Here is a 19,939-nt window from a genome sequence, read left to right as displayed (position 1 = left end):
GGATACCCAGCAAGATTGCCAGTCTTCTAGCTTGCTTACTTGCCACAAGTGCACTGTGCCACCTACCAATAGAAAGGAAAAAATAATGTGCACATTTCCACAAGAGAAATCCCACGCCTGATTCTATCCTAGCCTGCTTTTCACATCCAACACGAAAACTGCAGTTTCGATTGTACTCAGAACTCGGAAATTCTGCCTTCTGAATAGGAAGATGTAGGTAACACCAGACTGAAGATGAGCTGCATACAGGGCTGGACTGGGACAAAAAAATTGTCCCGGGCATTTTGACTAGAGACCGGCCCACCATTATAGGAAAAATCATAAAGCCTTTGAATGAAAATAAACACTGTTGTGACAGTGATGTACACTGTTCTGATGGTATATATGTATCAATCTATCAATTGTTTGTTGCAAGACTCAGATAATTATTTTTTTTAAAAGTGAGACATTTTAAATGAGAATAAGAAAGTATTTCTTTGTGCCCCCCTTTCCCTTTTAATGCCCTACATGCCGATCAGCTGATCATTGATCAGTTTCATTGAAGTATAAACAGGAGAGGGAGGGTGAGAGGATGAGAGAAGAAGAGGCAGCTGTGCGGCGTAAACACAGAATAACTCCAGCTTTGTGTCTTTTTCATTGTAGCTGAAGTCTGGGAGAAACTGTTCCTTTTCACCTCAATACGAAACGCGTAATATTTTCTCTGAATACGAGATGATTCCGTTTTTTACGGGACGGTTGGCAACTCTAATAATTAACCTTATGAACAAAATAAAGTTCAACATCATTAACTTCATAGCACCCACCCAGCTGTATAGAAACTCCGTCATGCTAGCTAGCACGCAGTACGAAAAAGTCAGCATAACGAAAATAAACTCCACCTAAACTTGGTTCATATCTGACCCAGATGGACTGCAGGTTATAACTTCTTACCTGAAGTTCAGTTCACCTGACACTCTCGGACCAGCGGCCGCTTCGGGTCTCTCCTCCTGCCTCCCTTTTTCTTCATCCACTTGCTGGCTTTCTTCATCCACTTGCTAATGTTATTGAATCTGTGGAAGCTCCGCGATAGCCACCACACGAAGTAATGAATAACGAGCCTATCTAAATCCCAGTAACAAGTAACGCGTTCCCGGTTTTGGCATAATAACTAGTTACCGTGCTCGTTACCACAATAATAACGTAGTTACTGTAACGCGTTACTTAATAACGCGTTAGTCCCAACACTGATCATCACAGATGTGCACCTGATAAACTTGCAGCACCTGTGTGATTCTATCACATCAATATGAACCACAATCTCTGAGGAATGTTTCCTCCACTCAATTCCAGTTGAATTTCTTTTAAAAATTAAGACAGTGTGAAGACAAAGGGGTGTTCAACCTAGCAAAATGTACCTAATAAAGTAGTTAGTGAATGTAGTTGGACTAAATCTGGGTCAAACAGCTCTTCTAGACACCCATGGGTTCCTTTTAACTCAAGTGACGTGCCAGATGGGTGGCAGTAAAAGAAGAAAAGAATGGAGGGGGGAGAAAACTAATGACTTCATCTACTATGTAACAAACACCATCCGTCTGGCATCCCGAGATAATCTAACAAACTAAAATGCTCCAGAATGGTTTTTAAGCAGGTTGGATGCTTGAGATTTCAGCATATGCACACTGCAAAAAAACATATTCATTCAACATTCAGTGCTGTGATTGAATGATATTCATTAAGAAGAACACTGCAGGGACCTGCTGATTAACAATCTCCTCATACTCCCAGTCTACTGAACCTCTCAATGTCTACAATTTGCCACCAACTCTGTCTATTTTGTAAGCCACAGACCTGTAATTATCTTTGAAATGTAATTGTGTTTACGTTTTCAAACAAACATCCCATTAAGTGTCACTTTTGAATCTGTTTTTCTGAAGAATATTTCAATGTGCTGTTTTTTACACTATTTTATAAAGTGTTTTATTATATCCTCTCTGCTGGAATAGAATTTGTATGATGAATGTGAGCGTTCGAAGAGGCGTGACAAACAGAAAAGCTCTCTCTCAGACACACACACATATGCGTGCAATAATTGAGCTGTCTTTATCTAGCAATGCTGTCCTTCAGAGCATCCAAAGCTTTCAAGGACAAAGTGACCCTCCCAACCTCTGCTCTGTGCAGCAAAGTGGGTGGGTGGGCGTAGGAGGAGAGGTACGCAGCTGCTCTTTCTGCTTATTACGGGGGGATGGATATAGCAGCTAGATAAGCTGTGCGCGCACGCACTACACACACACACACTAGCAACCCACACTCTCAAGGCTGCAGCTGCAAGAAGGAATCCAAGACCATCTCATTGATATGGATACACTGCCTCCTACATGCCAACATTCAAAGTTAGGGTGCAATTATACACTTTCACCACCAGGTGATGCTACTGGGGCTAGATTTCTGGTGAGTTTACCTCCATCTGTGTGCACAAAAGTCCAAATAAAATCACCAGTCTCAATAGATCCTACAAATTTTGCTCGATGTTGTCTTACGACAAAAATAAATAATCAATCATTATTTCCTAATTTGCTTTTTTTTTTAAATAACTTTTTATTTCTACATAATTTTCATAAAAGATTATATCAAGTCCTGCATGAAGATTAATGCTCATCAGACAGTTACCTGTCCCCTACATACACTGTATGTCTTCTTCATTTTTATATCATATCATATAATTTTTAGTAAGTAAAAGATAAATAATTTTAATGCATTTGCACTCAAATTTATGTGCACTAAAAAAAAGTGAGTGTTGCAATACCGAAAGACATGCCGTTATGCTCTCTGACATCTTCTCTAGACAGCACTGGAGACGGTATAACAAAACACCCTCGGTATAAAGCCTTCAAGTTCAAGACTAATCGTTGGCAGATAAACAATGCCCTCTGGTGGTCGTCGTGCATAATAAATATACAAGTTAAAGCGTTAAAGTTGTATTCCAATCAAAATCTGTAATTTTGTCAGTGTCCATTCACTCAATTCCAGTGGGCTTAGAAATGTGGCTGCAATGTAAAGTGACTGTAATTGTACTTGAATTTATGGATGCAAAAGAAAAAAGTGTAGTCAATCAGTCTGCCTTTCAATTTACACCAAAGAAATGCAACAATAAATAAATAAATAAATAAATAAAACTAACTGCGCATTGGTTTAAAACTTTTAATTAATAACCAATTTTTCCAAAAAGCTAATTTACAAATGTTTTTTTGTGTGTGTGGTGAAATCAAAAAAATATTGAATTCCAAAAGTTCGACTTTTATTTAGAAAAATTCCTAATTGAACATAATTACCATTTAAATACAAACACATCTCTCAACTGACTCATATTTTCCACCAGAACATCAGCCCATATCAGTTATTTTTACACAAATTCCTTTTTAATAGCTTTTCTTTTTGCAGTTAAGTCCAGTTTTGTGTGTTTGGTTTACAATTAACCCGTAAAATACACTTACGTGACGCTTGTACAGCCCCTTGATGTGTCCTGCAATGATCAAATCGCCGCTTGACCGACTCCGAACCCCAACAGAAAGGTTTTGGCAAGTCGTTTGATATGGCGCTTCTGATTGGTCGCTGCAGGGTGAGATTATGAGATGGTAAATATTATTGGTCCATCGGACCTTGTGTTCTTTTTTTTCTCGCGATTGTTTCCCGTGTGGGTTAATGGCTCCTCCTGCTACAGACTGAGACGGAGCTGGCACCGAGCGGTGAAACGGGGGGAGCTGTGACACCGACGGAGGAAGGGAAAAAAAACGCGATTACACCCCAAATAGTAGCGGGTTTTTGATCGCAATTGTTTGGGTGTAACCGGGAATAACTGCTGTCCGGGTGGCTGTTTGGGTTGCGGGCTAAATTTGGTAGCGGGAGGTCGAGGATAGCAGTGTATTTTTTCCAACAACCAACTCCCCAGATGAACTCCGTCAGAGCCACCAACAGGAGACCCAGGCGAGTGTCGAGGCCGCGCCCGGTGCAGCCCGAGCGGAACAACGGGGACAGAGGTACGCTACTCCACGGTCAAGCTAAAGGTTTCACACGAAGTAATGTCAGGCGTAACAGCCTTTACATAACCCCTCCCTTTTAGCTAATGGTACGTTTAGCGCTCCTACAGGCGTCGGATTCGGCAGGAAACACCGAGGCTTCTCGTTCTATGGCTCAGGCCAGGCCTCGCTTTGTTTGGCTTGAGTGATTGGGGCTAGCTAACGTCGCTAGCTAGCTCACCAGGTTAGATGGTGGTGGGGGGGGGGGGGTTGTCTTCGCTTAACGTAATGCGTATGTAGCTACAACATTAATAGCTCAGATTCAGGTAACCTCAGCGGGAGGCAAAGGGATCGACTCCAGTCGCTCACACCACAATCTCCGCGTCTGCTCGAGCGGTGCATTCCCAGCTGTCACTACAGTTTCTGAGGGTGTAAATCTGCGGCGTCTTTGGACTGCCATTTTTGGGGTGTAACGTTAACAAAAACATTAGCAGCGAATGAGGGCAAAGCTAACTAGCTGCCCCCCTCCCCTGCAGCTTGAAGAGGCCACACAGATCAGCTGTGATAGATGATACGGTGGAAATTGGATAAATTCACCGAGTCCATTTTGTGCTCGTTGCGCTGCAGTTTGAAGCTAATGCAGGCAGCAGATTTTAGCACTATCCCTCTTCCTTACTCTCGGTGACTGCTAGCCGTGGTATGATTTGTTTACACGGCGGATTTACCAGCTACGCAGTTCAGTTTTTAGCCATTAGCCGCACGTCTGATCGACATCATAGGCGGCCCTTAATTTGACAGCACCATAAAAGATGTGTCTGATTCTGCACACACAGGACCGCCTTACAGACAAATGCACGCCGACTGATATCTGTTGGGAATAACTAAACATATAAGACTGGTAATGTGGCTGCAGCGGGTGCATCTGTCATTATCAATCACCAACCTTTGTCTGCCTTGCCAGCTATTACCCAGGCTGTTAGCCTGCGCAGTTGGCATACAGTATGGGATTTAAATGTGCACCACTGTGTCGATAATGATCTGGATAATAAAAGTGTTGCCATTTCTGGAAACATTATAGGTGTGAAAAATTGGTTTTAAAAAAAGAAAAAGATGAGACTTCATAAGAAAATGTTGATTTTTATCTTTTTTTTTAATGTAGTTTTTTTTTTTTTTAAATACATGACTCACCCTGCTTTATAAACCAGATTTGTTCACAGAGGTGCCTTTCTTGAAAGTGGTGTGTATATGTAGAATATGTTTCTGCTTTTCTACTTAGATGAGGAGGCGCCTGCAGCAGCTGCAGCTGAAATGGCTATTGAGGAGTCCGGTCCAGGTGCCCAGAACAGTCCCTACCAGCTTCGACGCAAGACCCTGCTTCCCAAGAGAACCGCCGCTGCCGCCACCGCCTCAGCCTGCCCTAGCAAGGGCCCAATGGAGGTTAGACAGAAGCACTTTTTGAGTAATTTACTGCAATGTTGTGTATGACTGTGAGTGGGAGAGAATGGCTGATTAGTTGTCCTCCACTAAAGGAGCAATAACTTTGTGACACAGCAGTAAATTTCCCGTTGATTGCTCAGTACTTTCTTGGCATTGAAGTTTATATCCTACTCATCACCTTTTACAGGGAGCTTCAACTTCATCAACAGAGGTCTTTGGCCATCGAGCCAAGCGGGCACGTGTGTCCGGTAAGAGCCACGACCTGCCAGGTGTGTGTTAAATGTCTGCAGCTGGGCAAGGACAGTGATTCATTTTTTTCCCCCAATCTATTAAATAGCATGACTTAATGTTCTTGTAGTGAAGTGATTCTCATAAATCTTACCTTTTGATTGTGTGTGTTTTCTGTATATTTTTAGCAGCACCAGCAGAGCAATATCTGCAGCAGAAGCTTCCAGATGAGGTCGTTTTGAAGATTTTCTCCTACTTACTGGAACAGGACCTTTGTCAGGCAGCTTGTGTCTGCAAACGATTCAGCCAGCTAGCAAACGATCCAATCTTATGGTCAGTGCATTGTTCCCATTTTGCATATTGTAGTCATTAAACAAAGAGACATCCAAGGTATGTTTTGAATGTGGTGTTTAATTATCTAGGAAGCGCCTGTACATGGAGGTGTTTGAGTACACACGTCCAATGATGCATCCTGAGCCAGGCAGGTTCTATCAAGTTAGCCCAGAAGAGCATGAACACCCAAACCCCTGGAAGGAGAGCTTCCAGCAGCTGGTGAGTTATTCATCATCATCACTGTGATCAGTAGTAGTATTAGTAGTGAATGTTGTCCTTCTTTGTTTTTCTTTCTACACATCAAAGTAAACACTGTAGAGTTTTGAACATTGTGTATGGGTTTGCAGTACAATTTTGCTACTTGTGTAGTTTAAAAAAAAAAAAAAGTGTCACTCTGTGGGAATAGTGCAGCTTCATGTTGCACACACAGCAAAACGAATTTAAGAATCGAATCAATATCTCTGAATTTTAGAAGTTTTATCATTTTTATATGGAGCTATAGAAGCGTAAATATCATTTGACTCATAACAATAATGAGCCTGTGACGAATGTTCCTTGCAAGCACAGAAATGGGTCAAAGGTAATTAATCAGATTTTTGTCATATGTACCTCTGCCCTGTGACTACTGAATGCCTTTTGTGCAGTGTCTTTACTTTTAAAGTCAAGTAAAATTGAGTAGTTAAAGGTTTTAATCTGGTGTCATTACTTTCTGGAAACAAGCTGGAGTGTCAGAATTTCAGAGAAGTGGTTGCCTAGTGCCTTTTATCAACAGGAAACTGGTCAAACTCAATGACGGATAGCTTTTTCGCTGCTTATACACGGCCTGTCAGAACTTCTGTGCAGTGAATTCTTACCTGTTGGAAGAAATGCCTGTCAAATGTATGATTTGGTTTTCAAGTCACATTGACTTTAATTATTTTGCTTTTTATAGTTGCTAAGGTTTTTGCAGATGTCTTAGTCCTTGGAGTGAGCTGCTTGTTATAACATTAACCACTGCAGTATCTTGTTGTTGCATCTATTGCAAGTAACTCTTTGTTTTGACACTGCCTATGTTGTCATTCTCTTGTGGTTGGTTTTTTGGTTGCATGGGGTGTTCAGGTTAATTTTAATACATGATGGTTTACAGAACAGGGATCAAGAAGGAGGAAAAAAACATCCCCTCTCACTTTTCCTCGTTATTAATAAAATGATTATGCCTCTTACAATTAAACAAGGATTGCTAACCAAAGAGGTCAGGAAAACACTGAGTAGCACCATTATTGTTTGACACCTAGAAAATTTATGATTTTTTGCTCTGCCGTTTGATGTTGAGGTCCAAGGATCAAGAGCAATATGTACTGACCTTGTTCTTATTCTGTGCTACAGTACAAAGGCGCACATGTAAAACCAGGCTTTGCTGAACATTTCTACAGTAACCCTGGCAGATACAAAGGCAGAGAGAATATGCTGGTAAGTTAAAACTGTAGATGGAGTGTACAGCACAAATATTTCTGAGTTGCACAGCTAATTTAAGGTTAGGTTCCAAACTGACCTGGAATGAATGAATTCTTTGTCTTTCTCCTGCAGTATTATGACACCATTGAGGATGCACTGGGTGGGGTACAAGAGGCCCATTTCGATGGTCTCATCTTTGTTCACTCTGGAATCTATACCGATGAGTGGATTTACATCGAATCCCCGATCACCATGATTGGTGCAGGTGAGCAAGTTGCCTTCACTGAAAGATAGTTAAAACATTATCTTGATGCCTCTGCTGCATGCACTCAGCATCTCTCTGCAGAAGATACACTTCAGTTGTGTACATTGTCTACATTGCTTGTGTAATTTTGCATTTGCAAGAGGAGGCAAAGGGTGAAAGAAGCACTTAGGATTTACAACATTTTTCATTTTTACACAGTACCTAATTTTTTTTTTTTCGCTTCCTGAAAAAAAAATTAGACAATGGACTGATTTGAGTGATACTTTTGTGGGAAGATTTAGCCTGTTTCTTTTTTTTTTTATTATGTTGCTTGATGCATTTTTGTAGCAGTGTGCATTTCAAAGTGGTGTCAGTAAAAGTAAAGCAAGCCATCATTAGGCTGCTGTGAGGGGGAGAAAGAAGACTACAGAGCTCATTATACCCACTGCTGTCACCCTCTGAAACAGCATCTCACACCAAAAGTGACATTACATCCACTGGTGCGAGCCACTCTTTGGTGTTGTTTCGGCTGGTCGGGTTATCTTTCTATTTTTGTATCTGGGCTTAGCTGGCCAGTCGAAGACACGAATGTACTATCATGTCAGTTTTTTCCGCCATTTCAATATCGGCACAGAAACTCAGATTTTCAGATTATACAGGGAGAGATGTTGCAACAGCTTGAAAGGATGAGACTTTCTGAAGAAAAACCCTTCCCCAATCACTTTGGTTTTTATTTGGACTTCTTCTACTTGTATCCCAGCACTGATGGGGAGGTTTTGTCTGAGGGCTCAGTATAAATGGCGACAGGCTCTGGTGACATCACTGTTTGTACAACACGAGAAGGGGTGGTTTTTAGTTAAAAAGAAACAATGTACATCAATTAACATTAGCACTCAGATGCACCATGTGAAATGTGCCAGACTTTGCCTTATAGGTGCTTTTTTTTTTCTATTTTTGTTTTTAAACCTGCAATTCCTAGCAGTTTCATTTCTATAGACTGAATTAAAAAAACAAACACATGCATCTTGTGCACTCATCATAGCCAGATGCATCTGAGTGATAACACAAAGAAACCATGTGACATTAAACAAAGATTAGAAAGCTCTCACATAAAGATGAAAGTACATTAGTCCAATTGCAAAGATATAGATGGCTAATAACTCATTTGGTTATCTGGTAACTGCTGACTTGTTGGGTTTTTTGTTTTGATTTGTTTTTTAATTACCTCCAAAGAAATAAGAATTACACTGCTGAACTCAGCAATACAACAGTCTCTGTCAGGTTTCAGAATTCATTATAGTAAAGAAACTGTGCTAGTGAAAGCTAAGTATGATGTCGTGGTCTCTGACAGCGGATGAGTCTCCGTGCATGTCTTGTTAGACCTCAGATACCACTGACCAGTATATTTTGCTACAAATACTCAAACATTATATTGTTATTAAAGAAATAGAGTGATTTGAATCGCATCCATCTGAGTTTTGGTTTTTGTTTCTTTTTTGGGGAGGGTGGGGTTGTATAGATGGGGAGTGTTTCTCACACATTACAGTTAAATATGGAGTTCCTGGTTCTCAGAACCCTTATGCAGTAATATTAGAAGGCAAAGCATACATTTTCATTGCTGTGCAAACAACACACAGCCTTGTCTATCCATAAAGCCAGAAGACACACATCACAGTCTGTTTTGTCCCATCTTATTTCTCTTCTCTTATCCTCAAACCTCCAACTGAGTGTAGCAGATGGTTGCCCTTCTCTGAAGCTGGTTCTGCTGGAGGTTTTTTTCTTGTTAAAAGGGAGTTTTCCCAACTAAAATGCCAGAGCAAAGTTTTGCCTTGTTACCTGTGTGAATACGGCTGCTTGGAGTGCTAGTCAGAGGAGTACAGCCGTTAACTCAAGCAAAAGTGAGATATTTTCAGAACCTATATGTGCTATGTTTTCACTCAATCTTCCCTAACCCATCTCTTTGTTTTCTTTTTATTTGTTCTGTTTCTATGGAAGAGTCGTTGAATCAAATCACTCTTTGAACCAAAATTTACTTGCCAAAAATTTGAGAAAGTATGGAGAAGGAAAGGAAATGCTAATGATCCAAAGCAAATTTCATTTTTTTCTTTTAAACATTAAGAAGGCAATGTTACAGCACTGATCTGTGTGACTTCCTATAGAACCAGGTCACTGGTGTTTATTATGTTACTGCTGACAGAAATAGAAGAATGCATGCTGATGTGTGCAGAGTAGTATTTTCTGTTCACTCAGTGCTGTAAAACTGATAAGGTGAGCCAACAATACTGTGAAAGGAATCCGTGATCAGCGTAAAGCAAAGAAATGTAATGTTTTTAAATGTCAGTCAGTCACATGACCTCAGCTCAACTGAGCATGCTTTTCAGGGGGCAGGGATAGCTCAGTAGGTAGAGTGGTGGCCCCATAATCGGAAGGTCGGTGGTTCGAATCCACTGAACTGCTACCCTGAGGTGTACCCCTGAACAAGGCACCATCCCTACACACTGCTCCCGGATGCCCAATGGCACCCAATCACCGAGTGAATGGGTTAAATGCAGAGAGGAATTTCCCCATGGGGGTCTTTCTTTCTTCCCTCCCTGTTAATTAATTTCTTTCCTGTTCACCTGTTAATGACAGTGCTATCATTTAAAGGTGGCTGCAGGAAAGGAGTGGCAAAATATTTCAACATTTGGTGACGTTTGGTTTACAGACTTTAGGCAGCCATCGATTTCACTTCCAAGTATTAAAAATAATGCAACTATTTGTAGTAGTTAGAGTTGCTTTTGAGGCTGTGGGGAGAAAAACAAAATGTAATTGCTTAAATGAACTTCAAAATCTATGCTGCAACTGTAAAAGACTTCATTGCTGTGCATGAACTGGATCTGGCTGAATGAGGGTGTTAATCATTGTTCTATGCTTTCCCCTCAGCGCCTAATAAAGTAGCAGACAAGGTGATAATAGAGAACACAAGAGACTCAACGTTCGTCTTCATGGAGGGCTCAGAGGATGCGTATGTGGGATACATGACCATCAAGGTAACTGTATGTCTCAGCTTTTACACTTAAAGAGTGATTGGGTATCAAAGATTGTCCTTTAGTGCCATCACAATGCTCTGTTGTTAGGTTATGTAGTCTCTGTGTTTGAGAGTACAGCTTAGTCTCTGATCTGTTCATTCATACTTAAGGACAAAATTGCGTCCTTAATTGAAACTCATGGGAGTCTCTGTGGCTCAAATAGAACATGTACTTGAGCAAAAATCACATTGGTTTAATAACAAACAACATGGACCCTGTAATGATAATTATGAGGGCCTCACAGTCATCTACAGCTTGGTGAATGTGGAAAGAGATCATGAGAAATGCTTTACATTGTGGAAAGTTATGGCCTTGTGTGTGTGACTGATGTCTTTTCATTGATTAGCTGCTAATTAAAGGTGGGAGAGCAATATGATTTCCTGAGGCCCTCTCTACTTCTCTAGTTTCTATAACCCTGACTTATGCACCTGAGATAGTGGAAGTGTGTCGTTTGAGGCACAGCATCTTTGTGTATTTGGTGATTTAGTATTAAAGGCTAAATTGGCTACAAGAAATTGTAAATCTTGAGAAAAATATGGCAGACATATTTTGTCCTTTCTGCGTTAAAAAAAAAACGCAAGTATTGTATCATAACAGGATGTTTTAAGGTGCCTTGAAATATCCTGTTATGAGCTTCAAGTATTACTTGCACTAATTGCATCCAGTAGGAGGAGTCCAGTGTGGATGTTGTGGGAGGACAGAAGCTCAATGTGTTGTCAGTAATCGTGGCTCGTTCTAAATTCTGCTGCTTTTCTCTCCTCAGTTTAATCCTGATGACAAGTCAGCGCAGCACCATAACGCCCACCACTGTCTGGAGATCACGGTGAACTGCAGCCCCAACATCGACCACTGCGTTATCCGCTCCACGTGTACAGGTATTTCACGCAATTATACCTCCTTGTTACAGGTTATAGGGGCGTACTCCTGACCCTGGACAACCTTGTGAAGCAGGACTCGGCGTGTGCCTTGTTGGCATGTGAATATTCAGCTTCACAAATGTGGTGTTTGCTGCAGGACTGAACTATTTTTACATGATGTTGTGGAACCTTTTGTTTTTGTGTATGTTCTGGTCTGAGCCAAGGTTTTCTTTGATTTGAAATCACAGCTGTATCCCTAATTTTTTTTTTTTTTTTTTTTTTTTCACTTAACTGATCAGTCTCCAGGTTAGCCTAGATTTAGCATTGGAGGGCTTGGAGATATAAGAGTAAAATTATCAGGCTTCTCAGAAATCTGTGAAAATGTTTTTCTTACTTGGTTCCAGTTTCTGTTGTACTTCTATTTCTCTAGTTGACTATTGGGGCAAATATTTGTGGGTTTCCAAAGGCACTACAGCTACTGTATTTGTGAGAGTAACATGATACTTCAGTCTGTGTTGATTGAATGCAAAGACTTTTTTTTTTATTGCACAAACTGCAAGAAGCAGTCATGAATTTAACAGTAATACTACAGCATTTAAATCCTGGTTAAAATTGCATTTGTTCTATTTACTGGTTCATGGACACTAGTTGTGCATATGAACTCAATATGAAATGGTTCTGCATAGTTGTATTTTAGTTGCATGTGTTATTGCTGATCAGGGCACTGGTGTGCTGTAAACACTTGTGTAGTTCCAAAGATCAAGTCTTTTCCTGCATTTCTAATGAATAAAATTGAATTGATTACTGTCAGTCGATTATAAAACTGATCAGTCTTTAAAGATCATGTCACAATTCTCTTTCCCTCTTTTTGTGTTTAGTGGGTTCAGCTGTGTGTGTGAGTGGACAGGGAGCGTGTCCAACCATCAAACACTGCAACATCAGTGACTGTGAGAATGTAGGACTGTACATTACAGACCATGCACAGGTAAAACGAAAATAAATCTCCATGAATACACACACACGTACAAATGTTTGGCAAGATTATGCTTCTGATTTACACGTACTGTTTTTTGTTACAGGGCATTTATGAAGACAATGAAATCAGTAACAATGCGCTAGCAGGAATTTGGGTGAAAAACCACGGTAATCCCATCATTAGACGTAACCACATCCATCACGGAAGAGATGTTGGGGTGTTCACTTTTGACCATGGCATGGTAACTACTGTAAATTGTTTTCTTACATTTTTCTGTGTAAACATCACAGATGAACTCACTTGTTGTCTTTTCTGGCTTTCAGGGCTACTTTGAGAACTGTAACATCCATAGAAATCGCATAGCAGGCTTTGAGGTGAAAGCTTACGCCAACCCCACAGTGGTCCGTTGTGAGATCCACCACGGCCAAACAGGAGGCATCTATGTCCACGAGAAGGGGCGGGGCCAGTTTATAGAGAACAAAATCTATGCGAATAATTTTGCCGGTGTGTGGATCACGTCCAACAGTGACCCAACGATACGGTAAGATAATAAACTGGGGAAAAAGGCAGTGGAAGATACTGAATCTGTTGAATTCAAGATTGTTTAATAGAATTTGATTTATTCATTTCAGGGGAAATGCTATATTCAATGGTAACCAAGGAGGGGTGTACATATTTGGAGATGGGCGGGGTTTGATAGAAAGTAACGACATCCACGGTAACGCCTTAGCAGGGATCCAGATTCGAACCAACAGCTGCCCCATTGTACGGCATAACAAGATCCATGATGGACAGCATGGAGGCATTTACGTGGTAGATGTGATATCTGGTTGATTGAGATTATTTCCCCAGTGTTTAAAATCCACACCCACAAGTTTGTAACAACCTGTTTTTGTTTTAGCATGAGAAAGGCCAAGGGGTGATTGAGGAGAACGAGGTCTATAGCAACACGCTTGCAGGAGTGTGGGTGACGACAGGCAGCACTCCCGTCCTCCGCAAGAACCGCATTCACAGTGGCAAACAGGTAAAAACAAGAGCTGACATTAATAATCTGATTCTCTCTCGGCTTATTTGTTTTAATATTAGCCAATATCAGCATGTAAAACAACAAACGTGTTAATTTAAATGTTAGCAGTGCATTTAATATTAAAACCCTGCATTGTAAAAGCTCAACTAAAGTGGATCTTGTTTAAGCTTGCAGCATCTGAGTATTTGTCAGTCTGTACATTTCATTTTTGTATTAAACTGTTCAGGGAAAAGTCGTTGACATTTTCTGCTTTCCTACCAATCTGTATACGTCCAAAGCAAAGATGCCTTATCCTTCTCAATTGAGAATATAAAAATTTGTTTGTAAACATGTAAAACAAAGAAAGGCATCACAACGGAGAAGATAAAACAACGTATTTTTGTTCTTTGTTTTATTATCAATGATTTGATGGATGATATTTTGAAGAAATTCTTTTTAGGAGTTTTGTGTGAACACGAATATTCTTGTTAAGGGGCTTATTTATGGAAACTGAGACTAGATGGTGATTATCATTAACTTCTAGGCCTTGTACTATGAATCAAGTTCAGCTTACCCAGGATATCTTTTCTTTAATTGCCCTCTCTTACCCTAACATCAGCAATCAAGCTAAGTGGGCACACAGAGGTGGTTATTGCTAGATAAGTCAACTCAGTTTCCCAAATTTAGCCCCAAGCATGTTAAATGGAAGGGGTGCCACTGTTACCATCTGACCAATCACAGGCATGAAAAGGTGTACAGGCAGCAGAGGAGATAATTTTATAAAAGAACCAACCATAAAGGTACGAGTGAGGGAAAAATCTGACGAAGCTGTAGCTTTATCAGTATCAAAGCTCGGTCATTATGACATGGGAGGATTTGATGGAATATAATTGATGTGCATAGTTTTAGTTTTTATTCTTTCAGTCCTAATCTCAAACATGACCTCTGCTAGGAAGGGAACTGCCTTCGTATTACAGAAAAGTAAAGTTTAACCCTAAAGCTACCGGGATAAGACCACTGCTCCTTAGTTTCTAGGGTGTTTGTGTTTCACCTTTGTTTTCAAATGACTGCAGTGTTGTTGCCAGTAATCCGAAACTACACTTTTTGATGTGTTCTGCTCCTGTTTCCAATTTATAATCTAGTTAATTTTTACCTGTAACTATTCTTTTTTTTTATTTTTTATTTATTTCATCCTTTTACTTCAGGTTGGTGTATATTTCTACGACAACGGGCACGGTGTGTTGGAAGATAACGACATCTACAATCACATGTACTCTGGTGTCCAAATACGGTAAAGCATATTCCCTTTTATCTTCTTTTTTTTTTTTTAAATAATTATTTTTATTTGACTTTGAGAGTGAAAAGTTTTCTAATCAGGAGCAGAAATACTCATTAATACTTATCTTTGACCAACATTATAACAACATTTCCCAATAAAGGAGCAATGTTTGACCAAACATATCTATATGAAGCCGAAAAATGTATTTGAGGCATTAAGATTCAACTTCACTGCAGTGGGTGTTGCATAGTATTCTTAGTACTAAGTACTTTTGCATTCAAATATACAGTAACACCACATTTTTGTTACATTTGTGAAATTGTAGATGGAGGTTCCAGTGTAATTTTGGCAGGTTAAGACATTTTTGGTGAAAGGGAGCAAATCTGTCTCACTGTTAAATTTGTTACTTAAAACGGAAGTTACATAGCTCATACTAGGGAGGGATAACTAGGCATTAATGTTTATATCCGTACACTCCACTGCATTGATATGGTAAATGAATTACAATCATTATTACATCTTTAAAGGACGGGGAGCAACCCAAAGATCAGGCGCAACAAAATCTGGGGAGGCCAGAATGGAGGGATTTTAGTCTACAACTCAGGTCTGGATGTCACTCATTCATTACACTGGGTCTGCCAAATAATGTGCAAATACTTTTTACTCTAATCGTGCTGTTAAATTCAACAGGTCTGGGCTTCATTGAGGACAACGAGATCTTTGATAATGCCATGGCAGGAGTGTGGATCAAGACAGACAGCAACCCCACACTGAGAAGAAATAAGATCCACGATGGCAGAGATGGAGGCATCTGCATCTTTAACGGAGGCAGAGGTAACACAGCATGATGCGGGTGGCCATGGGGAGCTTCTGACATGTTTTTGTTTTTTTTTTCAGTTTTCTTATGTAGCTGCTATTTATGTTTGATGAACAAACCATCGCCTCTGTTACTATGTGATTCATTTATTTATTTATTTTGCTCGTGTGTATATTTAGCTTATTGTGAAATCTAACCTTCTTTAGGTCTGCTGGAAGAAAACGACATCTTCAGGAACGCTCAGGCTGGTGTGTTGATCAGCACAAACAGTCATCCAGTACTACGCAAGAACCGCATTTTTGATGGCTTCGCAGCAGGTTAGATTTATGGGCGCAGATATCCTCTTTATTTGTACCCTTCCTTTACTCATGGCCGATTTCTCATTTCCAGGTATTGAAATCACCAACCATGCCACCGCGACACTGGAGGGCAACCAGATTTTCAACAATCGCTTTGGAGGCCTCTTTCTGGCCTCAGGGGTCAACGTCACCATGAAAGGTAACGTGCTGCTATATGTGCATTAAAGAGTAGCTCAGTCGGGTCATGACCTGGTCAGTAACCTGCCTTTCCTCCTCCAGATAATAAAATTCTGAATAATCAGGATGCTATTGAGAAGGCGGTAAGCAGAGGACAGTGTCTCTATAAGATTTCCAGCTATACCAGTTACCCCATGCACGACTTCTACAGGTAAAGCTCGTCAGAGAAACGCCAGTATGTTTTCTGTCATGTATATACACAAACCCATACAATGAGGATGCCCAAATAATGGGACCCAACAACTTATGCATCCTTAACTTAAGGCTTAAGAACCATCCACACACAAAACAACTGACTCCAAGAAAATGGCTTTGTAGCTGATGGCTGAATGCTAGTTGACATTCCAGACCCTGGTTACTTGGGCAACCCTCTAATGTGTAATACTCTGCGGAGGTTTTGAGCTGCTTCTCATTTATTTTTCTTCCAAGTAGCCAAGCTTTCTGTTAATGTTTACCTTATGTGTACTTGTCCATCTACTGTCTTTTTTGCTAAGACACTTAACGCTGACTTATGACTCATTCAATCATAAAAGGGCACTTAGCTAAAGGGATGAGCCAGTGTTCTCTAAATGTAACAGATAAGTTGGCAAAGAACCTCTTAAATTATATTTTATTCACAAAAATACATTTGTCCACCTTTCTTAGCTCTGTCAATGCTTTAATAAATCACTGCACCCATTTTCATAACAGTGGAAAGAAATAAGGAGTGGCTCAAGGCTTTTGGACAGTACTGTGTTTGGCATCCTGTCATGCCCATTTGAAGGCACTTTGTAATTTCATGCTCTCTGGTCGCTGATGGTCTTTGCCTGTGTGGATACCTTTAATTCCTCCTCAGACCTTTCATTGACCCTCTCACTACCCACCTTGTCATTTTCTGTAGTTACTGAAATGCACAAAATTTAACTCGGCACATTTGCGAGTAATCTACTAAGCCAAAATCTTAGGCTTTAGAAAGAACTACTCCATTTTTTTCTACTCTTGGATCTTTATGATGCAAATAAAGTGTCATTAATATGAGGCATAGAGATTTAGCTGTGAGCACACTAGCCCTGTGGTAGGGACAGCCAATTAGAAGAAAGTTGTAAAGTGCCTTGTTTTAAGCAGAGAGAGGGATTACTTTGAACATGTAAATCATGCAAAGAATAAATGAGTATAATAGGCCTTCTTTATTTAGAGCTGAAATGATTGGGCAGTTGATTAAAAGCTGATTAGTTTGACTATAGACGGCTTCCTCCCGAGCTGCTGTTCTAGTCCCCAGATTTCTCTTTAAAGTGTGCTCCTGTATTTGACTGATGTTTGCTGATTTTGTTACTGACTTATTTTTATGCCTGGTGCAAAGATTGAATTGTACAGTGAAACTGAGGCAGAAATGATCCTCCAGCTGTGAGGATTGTCTTGAATTTAAAGATCAAATGGTTGAGCTAGAAATTTATAATAAGCAGGTCGCTAAACAACAACAATAATAATAATTAGTGCAGGGGTTTTAGATTACTTTATTTGACCTTACTGTTATGAAAATTAATCTGATTTGAGATTTTCCCCTTTGTCTCTCCAGATGTCACACCTGTAATACGACAGATAGGAATGCCATCTGTGTTAACTGTATCAAAAAATGCCACCAAGGACATGATGTAGAGTTTATACGGCACGATCGGTGAGGATTTAGTTTTTTCTTTTTTCACTGTTTTAATATTTAATAACTTTTATTAAATATTGACAAAAATGCATCTCAGTTTCAAGCAAAGCGAGTAGTTCTTGTACCTGAATGTCTCTGAGGTTTATGCTTAAATCCCTGCTTGTCTGTTGTCTTCAGGTTTTTCTGTGACTGTGGAGCGGGGACGTTGTCCAACCCGTGCACGCTGGCGGGAGAGCCCACACACGACACGGACACTCTGTATGACTCGGCACCGCCCATCGAGTCCAACACGCTGCAACATAACTGAAAGCCTCTGGTGGAGTTATTTTCTCCCATAAGCGTACAGACACATGACATTACACACGGCCATACACACATAAACGCACACAGTTACACACACGCATCCACTCGCAGCCATAAGGACCCAGAGAGACTCTGATTGCGGCGCTCTCGGACGGGATCGAGGTAAAAGAGGCTGCAGAGGAAGCGGCTTCCTGCTGCCTGCAGCTCGTATGCCTGCAGTGGAGGCAGACTTCACTAGAGGGAGCCGTGGAGCTGAGGGAAGACTCGGAAAGGCCACAAGAGATTCCTTATTGGAGCGCTTCTTATTGCAGTCTATAAACAAACGCGGGAGGAAGAGAAAAGTTATGCAGAGAGGTTCGAGTATTGACGATCTCACAGTTCTTTAACCTCAGCTCCTACCCCTCTTCACCAACACCATCATCATCATCACCATCGTCGTCATCATAAGAACTGCTGTCAAAGACTTCCTGCTTCCTCGTAGCTGCCATCTCTATTGGCTGCCCAGGCAGTTGTACCTAGGCAACGGATGGGTGGATGTTGCTCTGTTGTGTGTGCGTGTGTGTGGGTAAAAGCAAGATGGTGTGTGCGCGCGTGTGATGGAGCACTTAAGCTTTTCTTTTTTTCTGTTTTTTGTTTTGTTTTTGTTTTTTTTAATATATGTTCAGATCAGTGGATTTTATTTCAATGCTTTCTCATGTAGTTTTGTATTTTTGAGCAAAAAGCTGACTGTATTTGAATGTCTTTTATTTTATTATATATTATTATAATTATTATTTCTTTGGTTAGCGTCCCCTCTCCTGCCCAAACAGCCTGTCAGGCTGCAGAAACTCAGACGTTCCAGTTGTGAAGTTCTTTCTGTGAAAGAGAAACTCGTTTAAACACTAAAAAAAAAAAAAAAAAAAAGGAAAAAAAGAAAACCCTCTAGTATATTAGACTCAATGGCATGTGGAGCAGCTCCACAGTTGTACAAAAAGTACGAGTGTAAATGTGTGTCGTGTACAGTGAAAGTTGTGTGTGCGTGATTATATGTTTATAAATTGATGCAGTCAGTGTTTTTTGTGGAGAGGGTTTCAATAGGAGGTGTCAAGACTCCTCTAAAACTGGAACTAAAGAGACAATCTGCAGTCACGTCCCACCCCCCCCACCCCCCAAAAAATATCCTCCCCTATCTCACCCCCAGCCCTGTGTATCGTGGTGACTGTGGCTCCTCATGCAGCCTGAATCGTATGCATGTACCATAACATCTAGACTTAATATATTGTGAAGTATTCAATAACCATTATGTAGATGCTAGTTGGAATCCAAAAAGGGTATACTTTCTTAGAAAGACAAAAAAAGAAAACAGGAAACTGGCCATTTCTAAGAAAATAAAACTTTATTAGATCAGAGGTGTCTGTCTTTAAATTCACTTGCAATAAATGTCCGTTTTTATAAAAACAAAATGCAACTTGAGAACCCGAGGAGATGTGTTATGATGGTGAAAAACTGCCCTGATATAATTTGACTGCTCGCAGCCGCTCCGAGTCTTCTGTTGCCTGTCAGGGGTTTTGGATTGTCATGGAGCAACGGCGTCAATCATCAGAACTGGCTGCTGATATTTCAGATTGCTGTTTGCTATGTCTAATTCATGTAAATGGAAGATTTATGGCTGGATTGTTTCCAGTGGCCGTTTGGAGACGTGTTGAACTTGCCTACAATGACTGATGGACTTAATATTGCAGCTGTACACAGATCAAAGCCAGAAGGAAGAAAGAGACGAGCTTTGCTGAACGCCTGAATCAGGTTTTCTCTAA

At 40.4% G+C, this 19,939-nt stretch overlaps 1 protein-coding gene across 4 annotated transcripts; it reads left to right on the top strand.

Moving 5' to 3' along the window:
* The first annotated feature begins 3,673 nt into the window (after positions 1–3,673).
* On the top strand, positions 3,674–19,532 carry fbxo11b (F-box protein 11b). 4 transcript variants are annotated; one of them, XM_026178381.2, is made up of 22 exons: positions 3,674–4,013; positions 5,269–5,429; positions 5,617–5,698; positions 5,849–5,990; positions 6,080–6,209; positions 7,356–7,439; positions 7,557–7,689; positions 10,591–10,697; positions 11,500–11,611; positions 12,472–12,578; positions 12,673–12,810; positions 12,893–13,110; positions 13,202–13,382; positions 13,471–13,593; positions 14,781–14,866; positions 15,382–15,458; positions 15,545–15,688; positions 15,878–15,988; positions 16,062–16,169; positions 16,250–16,358; positions 17,763–17,861; positions 18,021–19,532. In XM_026178381.2, exons 1-22 carry the CDS (start codon positions 3,926–3,928, stop codon positions 18,148–18,150), a joined length of 2,670 nt encoding a protein of 889 aa, XP_026034166.1. In that variant the 5' UTR covers positions 3,674–3,925; the 3' UTR covers positions 18,151–19,532. The 4 variants fall into 4 exon arrangements, with proteins under 4 accessions (XP_026034166.1, XP_026034165.1, XP_026034168.1 ...); XM_026178380.2 differs by having other exon boundaries at positions 5,846–5,990; XM_026178383.2 differs by having other exon boundaries at positions 3,676–4,013; positions 5,617–5,677.
* The last annotated feature ends 407 nt before the right edge of the window (positions 19,533–19,939 follow it).

The sequence above is a fragment of the Astatotilapia calliptera genome, chromosome 8, assembly GCF_964374335.1.
Source record: "Astatotilapia calliptera chromosome 8, fAstCal68.1, whole genome shotgun sequence".
NCBI classification, from domain to species: domain Eukaryota; kingdom Metazoa; phylum Chordata; class Actinopteri; order Cichliformes; family Cichlidae; genus Astatotilapia; species Astatotilapia calliptera.
The sequence above is the reverse complement of the archived record's forward strand: the minus strand, read 5'-3'. Positions and strand labels throughout refer to the sequence as shown.